The following is a 15,604-nucleotide window of genomic DNA, read 5'->3' as shown; positions in this document are numbered from 1 at the left end:
AGAGAGAGCTCAGAAATAAACTCACACTAATATAGGTATTTAATCTATGACAAAAGAGACAAGAACATACAGTGTGGAAAAGACAAACCCTTCAATACATGGTATTGGGAAAACTGTACAGCTATGTGCAAAAGAATCACACCAGACTCCTTTTTCACATTATATACAAAAATAAAGAAGCCTGAACAATTAAATGAAAAATAAACCATAAAACTCCTAGAAAAAAACATATGTAGTATGGTCTTTGACACCAGTTTTAGCAATGATTTTTTTAGATGTATCTCCTCAGGTAAGGGAAACAAAAGCAAAAACAAACAGATAGGGAGTTCCCTCTGTGGCGCAGCAGAAACGAATCTGACTAGTATCCATGAAGATGTGGGGTTGATCCCTGGCCTTGCTCAGGTCGGGGATCTGGCATTGATGTGAGCTGGTGTGCAGGTCACAGATGTGGCTCAGATCCTGCATTGCTGTGGCTGTGGTGCAAGCTGACAGCTGTAGCTCTGATTTGACCCCTAGCTTGGGAACTTCCATTTCCCACAGGTGTGGCCCTAAAAAGCAAAAAATAAAAATAAAAATGGAAAAAAATAAATGAATGGGACTACATCAAACAAAAAAGCTTTCACATCTCAAAGAAAACTTTCAAAACAAAAAGGTCATCTGCTGAATGGGAGAAGATATTTGCAAATGATATATCCTGATTAGGGGTTAATATCCAAAATACACAAAGAACTCATACAATTCAACACCAAAAAACAAAACAAAACAAAAAAACAACAACAAAAAAACCAACCTGATCAAAAAATGGGCAGAAGACATGAGTGGACATTTTTCCAAAGAAGTCATGTAGATAGCCAACAGACACATGAAAAGATGCTCAGCATCACTAGGCATCAGGGAAAGGCAAATCAGAACCACAGTGAGATACCACCTCATACTTGTCATAATGGCTAACATCAAGAAGACAGCAAATGAGTGCTGGCAAGGATGTGGAGTAAAGGGAATCCTTGTGCATTTTCAGTAGGATTGTAAATTGATGTATCCACTATGGAAAATAGTACGGTGATTCCTGAAAAAGTTAAAAACAGAACTGCCATATTATCTGGCAGTTTCACCTCTGGGTATATACCTGGAGAAAATAAAAACTAATCAAAAGGTGTATGTACATCTCAGAGTTCCTTTCATGGCTCAGCAGTTAACGACCCCTACTAGGAACCATGAAGATGCGGGTTTGACCCCTGGCCTCACTCAGTGGGTTAAGGATCCAGTGTTGCTGTGAGCTGTGGTGTAGGTCGCAGATGTGGCTCGGATCCCACGTGGCTGTGGCATAAGCCGGCAGCTATACCTCCAATTCAACCCATCGCCTGGGAATATCCACATGCTGCAGGTGTGGCCCTAAAAAACAACAAAAAAGAGGTATTTGTACATCTGTGTTCACTGCATTCAATAGCTAACATATGGAAGCATTGCAAGTATCCATCGATAGATAAATCATTAAAGAGGATATATATATTGTGTGTGTGTGTGTATACACACACACACACACACAGATACGCATATGCACAGTGGAATATTACTTAGCCACAAAAAATAAAATCTTCCCTACAGTTCTCTCATGGCTCAGTGGGTTAAGGATCTGGTGTTGACATTGCTGTGGCATGGGTTTGATCTCTGGCCCAGGAACTTCTGCATGCTGCAGGTGCCACCTAAATAGGTAAAATGATCAATTATCTTCAACTCAGATATAACTATAAGATTTTTTTTAATGAAATCTTCCTGTTTTTGACAACATGGATGGATCTAGAGGCCATTATGCTAAGTGAAATAAATCAAAGACAAGTACCACATGATCTCACTTATGTGGTATGTGTGGGATTTAAGAAACCAAAATAAAATGAAAACAGATACAGAAAAGAAACATGTGTTTCACAAAAGGGAAATTTGTGGGGTGGGCAAAATAGGTTAAGGGGATTAAGAAGTATCAACCTTCAGTTATATAATAAATAAATCACATGGATGTAATATAAAGCATAAGGAATATGGTCAGTAACATTGCATCAATTTTTATGAGGACTGATAGTTACTACACTTACAGTGGTGATCATAATGAATGCAAATGTCACATCATTAGTACATCTGAAACTAATATGATATTATACACTCACTATATTTCAGTTTTAAAAAAGAAAATAAATACTTCTTTCCTTGCATGAGAGAGGTGGGTAGTTGAGAGTATAACTGGAAGTTGTCTCCTATTTGATAATTTATGTTTGCTTTATGAGTGAGGTGGCAGTGTCATCTGAAAATATGAAGAGGTTGGGTTTGAAGAATGTGGTGAAATTGTGAAATAGTAATTGAGAGAATAGATGAGTTAAATGATGAGAGAAGTATTTGTAGGCAGAATTGAAGCCTCAGATGAGATGACTTTTCAATGTGTCTCCTATGTAATTTTCCTCCAACAGTGATTGGTATCCTAGATGTAAACCAAAGGTTTAGTTCATTCTGGGTTGTAATTTTGGTATGCCAGTATACTGAAGGACAGGGGCCAAATGGAGTTTAAGATATATGCAAGAGATTGCTTGAAATTATGGACCATCAGATCTAAACTGAATGGGAAGAAAAGTGAAGATGGGAGAAATGCATCTGGAGAGTGAGAAAGTAATGGATTGATGGACTTGAGATTTCATTGTGAACATTTTAAAAATATAATGGGAGTAAATGAGAGAGTAAGCTCAAAGGATGAGAAATTTGGGTATTGTGTAAATTCACATAACAGCTGATGACAGGGTATGATCTTAGTAATACAGACTACAATGAAGTGTGGTAGGATGTCTTTAGAGATGATGTCAGAAAACTTAAGTCCAGAGCAATGGGCTCTTGAAGTCCTCTGGAATGATGGTGGGCCTTTTTTTTTTCTTTTTTTTTTTGGTCTTTTTAGAGCCTCGCCTGTGGCATATGGAAGTTCCCAGGCTAGGGGTAGCATTGGAGCTGTAGCCACCGGCCTACACTACACCACAGCTACAAGCAACACATGCTCCAAGCCATATCTGCAACCTACACCACAGCTCACGGCAGTGCTGGATCATTAACCCACTGAATGGGGCCAGGAATTGAACCCTCATCCTCATGGATACTAGTTGGGTTCGTTACTCCCAAGCCACAACAGGAATTCTGATGGTGAGTCTTAAAGTGGAAACAAAGACATATATATGAACCACTGTCCAAGCCATCAGTGAATGAGAGTGAGCCATCAGAAACTCGGTGGACAGGAGTTGAGCTGAAGGCATTGTTTCAAAAGATGAGAAGCTTATACAAAAGGATGGAAGTGGCAAGCCTTCTTGCTTAATTTATTACCTGTCTCCCTACATAGCGGTATTTCTTCCTTCTATTCCCTCTTACATACGTAATCACACTACTCTTAAAGCTGACTCTTGTGATGCCTTTCCCTTTCTATAAAATCTCCAAAAAGTTCTTTTGCCAAGATAAAATTGAGAGCCCTAGCCTGACATTCAGAGGCTTTCGTGATCTGGCTCAGTCTCAAGTTTGTCCTTCCAACTTTGTCATCTCTTCACTTAATGTTCACTGCTGCCAAGTAATAACCAACTCCAGTTCCCCTAAACACTCCGCAGTTTCCTTTTCTTCTTGCATCACTTTGTTCATATTCTTTCTGCTGTCTGAAATGCTTTTCCCACATTGCTGCACGTCCAATACCTACTTATCTTTCAAGGCCTCAGATCAGATTACAGCTCTCTTATAAAGAATTTTTTTACCCCTTCAGGTGGAGGTCACTTCTCCTTCCTCTCGCGGGCGTTATTAAGTAATCTTAATGAATGGCACTTAGAATTGTCTAATCTTACAAGTATTTCTATGTCTTAATCTTCTGAGAGTATAACCTCTTTTGAAGATAAGATTTCCACCTAACTTTATTTGAATCTCTTCAGTATTTTATACAATATGAACATGGAATAAATGAATTAAATTTTAAAGTACCTTATTGTTCATTTAAAAAATGTTTATCCTATAATTTATTAGTTGGTAATCATGCTTGTCAATAAATAATCATTAATTAAAAGAGACAGTTTGACCTTCCTACTTTGTCACTGAAATTTTCAAAAGTATGTATATTATGTTTATATCCACAGCCTCATGCAATCATTCGTCATACCATTAGATCTACAAACAGGAATGCCAGAGCTGAACGGACAGCTTCAGAAATAAATTGTATGTGTTTGGTATACACTTTCATTTGGTGGTTTTGGAGGGTTGAGGTGGGTTTTCTTATGGGATTTTTTAGAGTAATAAAATCTCAGACTAACTGCAGCTACATATTTTAAAGTAATGGGCTACCTCTAAAATAAAGGAGTTTTTATAATTAAATTAATTTATAATGAAATTCCCTTGATTTATAATTAGTTTTTATTTTCTAATTATGAAGGTAATATGTGTCCCTTGCAGAAAATTTGCAAGAGGAAAAACAAGTAGAAAATTAACATTGCCCATAATCATATCACCTAGCATCCATTCACACACAGATAATATTTTGCTGAATTTCCTTCATGTTTTTTCATGTATATATTTACATGACTGAATTTATACTGTACTGAAATTTTAACATAGAAGTATTTTCTATACATTAGCCTAGCCTTTATAACCATGTTTAATGGCTTTACCCTATTTTATTGAGTTGATGTATTATAGTCAAATAGTTCTTTATTGTTGGTCATTTGGATTGGTTTCAGTTTTTTAAGACAAATGGTACAACTATAAATGTAATAAAAATTCATTAAGAAATAAAAAATAAAAAAGACAAGTTGACATTAAGATGAATATTCTCTAAAATGTATATTTAAAAGGGGAAATTGATTTTTATTCAATAAATCATTCACATAAAAATTTTGTATTAACAGTATTTGTCAGTTTAGTCACATTAATTTAGAAGAACAAATTTACAAAGAATTTTTAAGTATGAGTTAATGACTTAAAGCCATAATTGTTTCAAAACAGATTTAAAGTAGATTACTGTAAAATAAGCAGCAAATAAAAATTATAAACAGTAATGGAGGAAGATAATTTATTAAGTATTTAGGGTAATTAGAATTATTCCAGGTGAGCATTTTAAATCTGACTTTTCTTGAAACCAAATATTTCTAGCTTTCTGGATCTACCTTTAGAAATCTAGACTGATGGAGAGTTAGAATGTCTTCTCATATCAGTTGTTTCAGTCAGGCCTTTTGATAGTTGAATCAAAGATCTTCTCTCTCTGTTAGTTCCAGATTACTGATAATGTACTTAAGCTGTGAACTGTCTGGGCTTCAAATATTAGACAGAAAAGTAGCAAAGTTGATGGTCCATTATAAAACTATTTTCTTTATGCAGCTATATAGTATTCAATTAATGTAGTCTAAATTTATCTTTTCTTGTGTAGTTTTTGGTTTTTATGTCATATTTAGTAAGGCCTTCCTGATTTTAAGGTTGTGAAAGAATTTTCCTACTGTTTCTTCTTCTATTTTTATAGTTTCATTTTTTAAGTATTTAAATATTTGATAAAAGGTATTTATTTGGTAGAAGGTATGAAATATGCATTAAACTTCAGTTTAGCTCTAAATGACTACCCATTTGCCTCATTGCTATTTATTAAAAATTTAATATGTTCACTAATAGATCTGATACGCCAGCTTTATTATGGGCTAAACTGCCACGTATATTTTAGGGCTTTTTCTGGAAATTCTATTCTGTTGCATTAATATACCTAGTTATGTGCCAGTCACATACTTGTGATTATTATGTCTTTAAAATACCTGTTAAAATATGTTAGAAATAATCCTCCTTCTGTTGCCCCTCAGCTCCTTCACATGAACAAACACACACACACACACACACACACACACACACCTTGTTGCTGTTCTTTTTTATTGCAATATTTGGTTATCGTATTTTACCCAATGTAAGAATCAGCTTATCTAATTTTTAAAAAACCATTGTTTTTCGAGATCTCATAAATTTATGCATTAACTTTAGGAAAGTTGATATCTTTATGATATTCTGTTTTCTTAACAAAAATAGGCTTTTTCAGAGACAAGTTCAAGACTTAGAAGTGTCCATAGTACTAGTCTTCAAGGAGTGAGTTATGTGTACTTCAAGTACCAGATATACGATCATAGAGTTGATTGATTTATCTTTAAATTTTCCCAAGTCTTTTGTGTCTTCGGGAGTGTTTTGTAGTTTTGTCTATTTTTATTTGTATAATAACTTTTATACATACCTGGTTAGTTCTCAGTTTTTTGTTTCAGGTTTTTAAATTGAGCTGATAACTTACCTGTAGTAAAATGCTTAAGTATATGGCATGATGAATTTTAAATATGTGTATACTCATGAAACTACCACCTAGATCAGGTTATAGAACATTATCAGAATCTCTGAAGTCTCCCTCTTGTGCCTTCACAATCATACCCTTCCATCTCCCTATATCCCCCTTCTCTCCCATTGTCCAGGCTATTTACGCTTCTGATCTCTGTCACCATAGACAGGTTTTTACTTGATCTTGCTCTTCACATAAATGGGATCAACCAGTATGCACCCTTTCTGCCTGGTTTCTTTTGCTCAATATTATGTCTGTGAGAGTCATTCATGTCATGCATAGAAACAACAGTTCATTATTTACATTAAAATGTAATATTTCATTGTATGATTATACCACAGTTTATCCATTCTTCACTTGATGGGCTTTTTTTTTTTTTTTTTTTTTTTTTGTCTTTTTGCTATTTCTTGGGCCACTCCCGCGGCATATGGAGATTCCCAGGCTAGGGGTCCAATGGGAGCTGTAGCCACCGGCCTACACCAGGGCCACAGCAACGCGGGATCCGAGCCGCGTCTGCAACCTACACCACAGCTCACGGCAACGCCGGATCGTTAACTGAGCAAGGGCAGGGATCAAACCTGCAACCTCATGGTTCCTAGTCGGATTAGTTAACCACTGCGCCACAACGGGAACTCCTGATGGGCATTTTGTTTCCAGTTTTTAGCTGTTATGACTACTATAGGCATCTTTACTGTATATTTTTAGTAGACATAAATAATCTAAGATCCTGGCCTAATCTAAGACCTCCAGAGTTGAACGTATAGTTCAATGAAGTCAGATTTATTCATTTTTTGTGGTGAGAGATAACAAAAACCAGAGGAACCACGGCACATCCATTAAATAGGAAAAGAAGAGTTAGAGAGTTTTGGAAAAAGTGGAGTTCAGGTGAAATTTAAGTGAAAATTTAAAGCAAAGTAGAATTGCAAATGAAAAGTTGAACATGAGGTCTATATTGTAAAAATAGATTCAGAGGGCTGTTTCCTTAGAAACTTGGAATGCTGTATTCAGAAACCCTTTTATTTGAAGCTCTGTATCTAGGTTGGAAATTAAGGCTGCTTCTCTCTGTCAGTGACTTAAATCCTCCAGGCAAGAATAGAATTATATATTTTAATGAATGTGATTTCATACAGCAACATTTCTGCCAGTCTAAGATTTTAGAGGAATGTGTTTCTCAGAAAGCAGTAGTAATTCTAGGGGCGGGGGGTCATCATGTGGTACTTTACATATGTAGCATATCTTTGGGAGAAACACTGTTTCTTCTTGACTTTGCATTTGAACTTGTGTCTGTCCTCCCCACCTGATAAATGGCAAGACAGATTACTTTCTCATTCTGATCCAGATACGGGTGCATTACCTAAATTACCTATATTTAAAAAATTTTTGTCATCTGAAAAGTTACTTAGTGGTTGATTCCAGTTACGTAGTAAACAAACTGATTACAAAGAACTGGCACCAAAGGGAAATGAGAGGTATCCACAAAGAAAATGACTGCCCACTGTTGGTTTAAGTGTATGATTCTAGCTGACTCATAAGTAAATTTTAGCCAGACATCAGACTCATATCAAAGACTGACTAAGGCTACAAAGAGCAAGGAGTTCCTGCTGTGGTGCAACAGCATCAGCAGTGTCTGCAGCACCAGGACACAGGTTCAATCCCTGGCCCGACACAGTGAGTTAAAGGATCCAGCGTTGCTGCATCTGTGGTGTATGTCAAGTACAGCTTGGATCTGATCTCTGGCCAGGGAGCTCCATATGCTATGGGGCACCCAAAAAAGAAAAAAAAAAAGCAACAAGAATAAGGACTTAAGAGTTCCCTTGTAGTAGTGGGATAAGGATCTGACATTGTCACTGCAGTGGCACAGGTCGCTTCTGTGGTACAGGTGTGATCCCTGGCCTGGGAACTTCTACATGCCACGGGTGTGACCAAAAAAAAAGAAAAGAAAGAAAGAAGAAGGCCTCTACAGGCATCATAATTAGGAGGTAACACGTCTCTGTGTTTGTCAACAATCCAAAACCTTCAATAGCAAATGTAGCTAAGAATATAAAGAACTATAGTATGCACATTAAAGAGACCATCAGTGTCTCTGCTTATCTTGTTCCATCGGTCTTGGATAAGTGAAACATTTCATGTTGTCATCAGCTTGATTCAACAGACTTGCCTGAAACTGTCTTCTTTTTGCAATCAATTGCTTCTGGAGATTCTTTGTTGTCTCCAGGCTGAAATGTCCTACAAGGACAGTCTTGCATTGATTTAAATTGGCCAATGTCTCTGTAATGGAGAGACGTGGATATAAGGATGTATACTCTGTTGTACATAGTGTTAGCTGTTAACAGTACCTGGCAAGATTCTATTTATTGAGGTTAGAGAACAGTTTTCCAGAGGACAGTTTCTGAGTTTTAAATTAAGAAAAGGTTATTTCAGAGAAAACACTCCTTGTGTGAATATAAAACTGTGTGTATTGTACAATTCAACTATATTAGTCTGTAATAATGTAGAAACTGGAGTTGGAGGCAGTATTCCCAGTAAAAGATACTCAGTTTTGGGTTCACTAGGAAAGAGTTAATGAGCTCCTAAGGAAATTGACCTCACTGTTACTCCAAACAAGCAGATAACAGCAGAAAACCCCACTATAGGCTAAGGAGATCTAAGAATTCCTGAAAGTTTACCCAATTTAAGTTTGAAAGTTCTGTTTTTCATCTTACCTAAAGACTGAGAATGATAAGAGAAATGGAGATTTTTGAGGAAGATGTATTGTCTTAACAAATCTCTGTAGAAACTGTTCTAGAAAAGTGAGTTTACTAGAGAAGCAGATAGCATTTTTCCCAGGTAGGAAACAAAAACTTCATTGACATTTTTTTGGCCATTGTTAAAAGTTCTTAAATTAAGATGTCTTTAAATTATGTTAAGAAGTAAATGATTAATAAATAAGTGGGATTTTTTTATTTTAGGTTATCTTTGTAATGTAGATACTATATTTTATGGAATATCTTTCAGACTTTTTTTTTTTTTTTTTTTTTTTGTCTTTTTGCTATTTCTTTGGGCCGCTCCCGCGGCATATGGAGGTTCCCAGGCTAGGGGTCTAATCGGAGCTGTAGTCCCCAGCCTACACCAGAGCCACAGCAACACAGGATCCGAGCCGCGTCTGCAACCTACACCACAGCTCATGGCAACGCCGGATCGTTAACCCACTGAGCAAGGGCAGGGACCTAACCCGCAACCTCATGGTTCCTAGTCGGATTTGTTAACCACTGCGCCACAACGGGAACTCCCTATGGAATATCTTTCATTGAAAATTTTATGTCAGTGTTTTTGTTTAGTGTAATAAATTACATAGATACTCTGTATTGCTTTACAAATCTTGTTTTTAGAGATAAAGACAACATGATCCTATTTGAAAGTGCTTTTTTAGTGTATATTGTTTACTAAGATTGTATTTAGGAAACTTGTGTCTCTATAATGCAAATATGTGTATTTTAATTTTTTTTGGTCTTTTAGTCACATATTTTAGAGTTTTAAAATTCTGTATTCTTTATGAGTAGATAATAAGCCCTCCTATTCTCTGGCTTATAGAGTATTAAATATTAGGAATAGTCAAAGACTATTCTAAAATTGGTCTGATTAGGCCAAATAAATACACATTTAGCAAAATATAATACTAGGTACCTGAATGCCAAAGAAATATTTAATTTGACAAATACTATTTGTTCTTTTTAGATAGTTATACGTAATTTGGTGGGGATTCATCCTATCATAAAGTTGTAGTTTAGAAGTTCCCATCATGGCTCAGCAGAAACGAATCCGATGAAGGAACCACGAGGTTGCAGGTTTAATCCCTAGCTTTGCTCAGTGGGTCAAGGATCCAGTATTGCTGTGAGTTGTGGTGTAGGTCGCAGACCTGACTCAGATCTGGCATTGCTGTGGCTGTGGTGTAGGCTGGTGGTTACAGCTCCGATTTGACCCCCTAACCTGGGAACTTCCATATGTTGCTGGTGTGGCCCAAAAAAAAAAAAAAAAAAAAGACAAGAAGACAAAAGTAAATAAATAAAATTGTAGTTTAAATTGTGCTCAAAACAGTGTCTGTAGCCTAGATAGAAACATCCTTAAACTGTTTGATTAGTCACCTTCTTTTTTTTTAATATTAGAATTTTTTTATTATTATTTTTTTTCCCGCTGTACAACATGGGGATCAAGTTACTTTTACATGTATACATTTTTTTTCCCCACCCTTTGTTCTCTTGCAATATGAGTATCTAGACGTAGTTCTCAATACTACTCAGCAGGATCTCCTTGTAAATCTATTCTAAGTTGTATCTGATAACCCCAAGCTCCTGATCCCTCCCACTCCCTCCCTCTCCTGTCAGGCAGCCACAAGTCTATTCTCCAAGTCCATGTGATTTTCTTTTCTGTGGAGATGTTCATTTGTGCTAGATATTAGATTCCAGTTATAAGTGATGTCATGATATTTGTCTTTGTCTTTCTGATTTATTTCACTCAGTATGAGAGTCTCTAGTTCCATCCATGTTGCTAAAAATGGCATTATGTCATTCTTTATTATGGCTGAGTAGTATTCCATTGTGTATATATACCACATCTTCCGAATCCAATCGTCTGTTGATGGACGTTTGGGTTGTTTCCATGTCCTGGCTATTGTGAATAGTGCTGCAATGAACATGCGGGTGCATGTGTCTCTTTTAAGTAGAGCTTTGTCCGGATAGATGCCCAAGAGTGGGATTGCGGGGTCATATGGAAGTTCTATGTATAGATTTCTAAGGTATCTCCAAACTGTTCTCCATAGTGGCTGTACCAGTTTACATTCCCACCAACAGTGCAGGAGGGTTCCCTTTTCTCCACACCCCCTCTGGCACTTGTTATTTGTGGACTTATGAATGATGGCCATTCTGACTGGTGTGAGGTGGTATCTCATGGTAGTTTTGATTTGCATTTCTCTAATCATCAGGGATGTTGAGCATTTTTTCATGTGTTTATTGGCCATCTGCATATCTTCCTTGGAGAACAGTCTATTCGGGTCTTTTGCCCATTTTTCCATTGATTGATTGGCTTTTTTGCTGTTGAGTTGTATAAGTTGCTTACATATTCTGGAGATTAAGCCCTTGTCCGTTGCATCGTTTGAAACTATTTTCTCCCATTCTGTAAGTTGTCTTTTTGTTTTCTTTTTGGTTTCCTTTGCTGTGCAAAAGCTTTTCAGTTTGATGAGGTCCCATGGGTTTATTTTTGCTCTTATTTCTATTGCTTTGGGAGACTGACCTGAGAAAATATTCATGATGTTGATGTCAGAGAGTGTTTTGCCTATGTTTTCTTCTAGGAGTTTGATGGTGTCTTGTCTTATATTTAAGTCTTTCAGCCATTTGGAGTTTATTTTTGTGCATGGTGTGAGGGTGTGTTCTAGTTTCATTGCTTTGCATGCAGCTGTCCAGGTTTCCCAGCAATGCTTGCTGAATAGACTTCCTTTTTCCCATTTTATGTTCTTGCCTCCCTTGTCAAAGATTAATTGACCATAGGTGTCAGGGTTTATTTCTGGGTTCTCTATTCTGTTCCATTGGTCTGTCTGTCTGTTTTGATACCAGTACCACACTGTTTTGATGACTGAGTCACCTTCTTTTAATTAATTTTAAAAATCTCATATACACAAAACGTGTTCTTTAATTGCCTGACTCCAACGAATTTTGTAGAGTTGTTAGTAAGATACCAGATTGTTACTTTCTTTTGGTAAACTCGAGGGATGGGGTACTTCTGTAGTAAAAAATTAAGAGTTTTGTTGTTTCCTCTCCTCTCTCCCTTCCCTCCTCCCCAACATACATGTTTCTCACTACATTTATCTTTGAAGATTAATCCAAGATAGAATTTGTGAATATCTGTTATATTTTGCAGTTGACAAATTACAATTTGAACCCCCTCTGAGAAAAGAAACAGAAGCACGGGATGAAATGGTAGGAATTATGACTTTTAAACTATTTTATAAATTAATGTTTGAGGAAACTTATAGTTAGGTGCACTTTGACTAAAAAACAAAGTAATATACTCTTCAAAGCATTCATTTTGATAGTGTATTTCACACATTAAAGCTTGAAAAAAGCTTATGGTTAGGTGTATTTTGATGAGGGTACTGTGTATAATATACCATTTTAATCATTTTGATACTTCCTGAGTCTTTGGAAAAATTCACATGAAGTTATTAAATATGTGGAATTTGATGCTCAGTTTTAAGCTCCAAAGATCTTTTTTTTCTTATTAATTCTGTTAGGTTCGTAGCACAGTTTTGATTCCTTACTTTTCTTAATTTTTTTGTTGTTAATATAGCTTTTTTTTTTAACCGTTGCACTTATTTTGAGATTACTGTTTGTTTAACCCTTTCCTTATCTAAAAGGAAATAAACAGTAGATGGAACAAAATATATTAGAGTCGGCCTAGATATTATCCTAATGTCTTATTTTTCACCTTCAGTGAAAGTATGATTTTTAGAATAACTGTCTTCTGTTAATGGATTGCTTTTATTCTTAGCATTTGGAATTGATATTCTTCTTAGAGTATATATTGCTGCACAGATTGTCAGTTTCCATGTCAGAAAAAAATAGTAGCACCAATAAATTAATGATAATTTAATAATACGATGTTTAGTTCTCCATGCTAATGTAGTAGTGATACATAATTCAAAATTAGGTTTTTCCATTTTGTTTTGGATTATCCTAGTATATTGGTAAAAAGGGCTTGTCACATTTAAGCTATATTTAGTATGTTTATGGAATTTCTTAAATTCACTGATAATAAGTCATTGACCTAAATATGTCAAATGACAATAAATTTAGTTAGAGATTAAGAAATTGAAAGCTGGGAGTTCCCATCATGGCACAGCAGAAGCATGATGTTGCAGGTTCTATCCCTGGTCTCACTCAGTGGATTAAGGATCTGATGTTGTGAGCTGTAGTGTAGGTTGCAGACACAGCTCAGATCTGGCATTGATGTGGCTGTGGTAAAGGCTGGCAGTGTAGCTCCAATTAGACCCTTAGCCTGGGAACCTCCATGTGCCACAAGTGTGGCTGTATTAAAAAAAAAAAGAAAGAAAAAGAAATTGAAAGCCAAGATGATTAATATTCATGACAATGAATATTTTCTTCAATCACACTAAATAGTTAATATCTATTATAAGGTAACATTTTAAACTCTTTTTTTACCTTTGCAGGGATTGTCATCAGACCCAAACTTTTTGTTACGCTGGAATCCTTTTGTTGATGGTGCAAATACTGGCAAGTAAGTTGTTTTCTAGCATAACTTTATTTTACTTGGTTATATAAGAACAGTATTTGGTGGAAGAGTGACTTATTCAAATCAGCTTTAATTTTTATTCTTTTTTTTCATTTATATTGTTTTTTATTTTTTCCAATAGCAAATTTACAGTGTCTGTCAATTTTCTGCTGTATAGCAAGGTGATCCAGTCACATATACATGTATAGATTCTTTCTTCTCACATTATCATACTCCATCACAAGTGACCAGATACAGTTTCCAGTGCTACACATCAGGATCTCATAGCTTATCCATTCCAAAGGCAATAGTTTGCATCTGTTAACCACAAATACCCAGTCCATCCCCGTCCATCCCCCTCTCTCTTGGCAACCACAAGTTTATCCTCCATGTCCATGAGTTTCTTTTCTATGGAAAGGTTCATTTGTGCTATATATTAGATTCCAGATAAAGGTGATATCATATGGTATTTGTTTTTTTTCTTTCTGACTTACTTCACTTAGTATGAGAGTCTCTTGTAAAAATTGTACTAAGCTTCTTGTCAGTGAAAAGCTTCTGGCTGTTTTTAATTGGCAAAAGGTATCATGTGTTGATCATTAAGATTTGGGAGTTTTGTTCTTTAAATGAAAACATAGTATGTGTAATGTTAATATATTTAAACATGAGGTACATGATGTTGTGAGAAAATAATACTGTAGCAGGAGTCAGGAAGCCCAAATTCCAACTCTGCACTGAGTTACATCCTATTCTAGACCTCTTAGTCCTCAACCAGTAAGTGATGCGGCTGGCCTAGATGGGTTTTTCCAAACCTGGTAGTGCATTGCAGTGCCTAGAGAGCTCTTTGGAAATACAGATTCCTGGACCCCCACGTTAGGCCTCTGTATCTGGGATTGGCCAGGTATGGCCTGTAAGCCAAATCTAGCCCAAAGCCTATTTTTTTGTACATCCCACAAACTATAATGATATTTACATTTTTTTAATGGTTGAAAACAAAATTTTAAAAAAGTGATATTTTGTTACATGTGAAAATTAAATGAAATTTAAATGCAGTGTCCCTAAAGGAAGGTTAATTGGAACACACATATACATGTTAGTTTAAATATTATCCCTGGATGGAGTTCCCGTCGTGGCGCAGTGGTTAACGAATCCAACTAGGAACCATGAGGTTGCGGGTTCAATCCTTGCCCTTGCGCAGTGGGTTACCTATCTGGTGTTGCCATGACCTGTGGCGTAGGTTGCAGACACAGCTCAGATCCCGTGTTGCTGTAGCTCTGGTGTAGGCCAGCGGCTACAGCTCCAATTCAACCCTTAGCCTGGGAACCTCCATATGCCACAGGAGCGGCCCAAGAAATAGCAAAAAGACAAAAAAAAAAAAAAAATTATCTCTGGCTGCTTTCACACTACAACAAAAGAATTAAGTAGTTTTGACCACTTTATGATTCATAAAGCCTACAATATTTTGAAAAAGGTTGCCAACTTGGAGATCTTGGTAAAATGCAGATTCTGATTAAATAGGTCTAGAGGGTGCATTTATAAAAGTTTCTGAGTGATGCCAATGTTTCTGATCTATGGACCCCATTTAGAGTAGCAAAGCATTTGATGATACAGCTGTTTGTGATTTACTGTGGGTTCCAGCTCTAAAATTCTGAATCTTTTAACTACTAAGTTTAATTTTGTTTTTATTATGTATTAAATGTAGCAAAGCATATCCATGAAGTAAAAAAAAAGACTTTGTATTCACCTTATAACTATTTTATGGTCATACTGATACAGTTTGACAAAATTGAGATCTTAGAGCTTCCTGTAGGTTTTAAAAATACTCTGTAACATGCTGTAAGTTGTCTTTTAACATAAGCATATTTTATGCACATTTAATGCTATCTCTTTGTTTTATGTTATGATCATTTATCACCATCTTAATTACATTTTCTCTCTACATTAGATCAACCTCAAAACGTGCAGTACCACCTCCCCTACCTCCTAAGGTGA

The 15,604-nt window shown here is 36.1% G+C and overlaps 1 protein-coding gene across 2 annotated transcripts in view; it reads left to right on the top strand.

Moving 5' to 3' along the window:
- The window catches only part of MAP4K5 (mitogen-activated protein kinase kinase kinase kinase 5), a 133,178-nt gene that overhangs the window by 83,746 nt on the left and 33,828 nt on the right, over positions 1 to 15,604 (top strand). For both annotated transcript variants that reach the window (XM_084980951.1, XM_084980952.1), the window contains 4 exons: positions 4,140 to 4,218; positions 12,245 to 12,303; positions 13,554 to 13,621; positions 15,558 to 15,600. In XM_084980951.1, coding sequence (XP_084837077.1) covers positions 4,140 to 4,218; positions 12,245 to 12,303; positions 13,554 to 13,621; positions 15,558 to 15,600 — 249 coding nt within the window. The remainder of the gene's footprint in view (positions 1 to 4,139; positions 4,219 to 12,244; positions 12,304 to 13,553; positions 13,622 to 15,557; positions 15,601 to 15,604) is intronic.

This window comes from Sus scrofa, chromosome 1 (genome assembly GCF_054392235.1).
Source record: "Sus scrofa isolate SSC_HxYL_T2T_F1_AM1 chromosome 1, Sscrofa_HxYL_maternal_Yorkshire_Landrace_v2.0, whole genome shotgun sequence".
In the NCBI taxonomy this organism is placed as follows: Eukaryota; Metazoa; Chordata; class Mammalia; order Artiodactyla; family Suidae; genus Sus; species Sus scrofa.
Note: the sequence above shows the minus strand (reverse complement) of the source record. Positions and strands in the feature narration are given on the sequence as shown.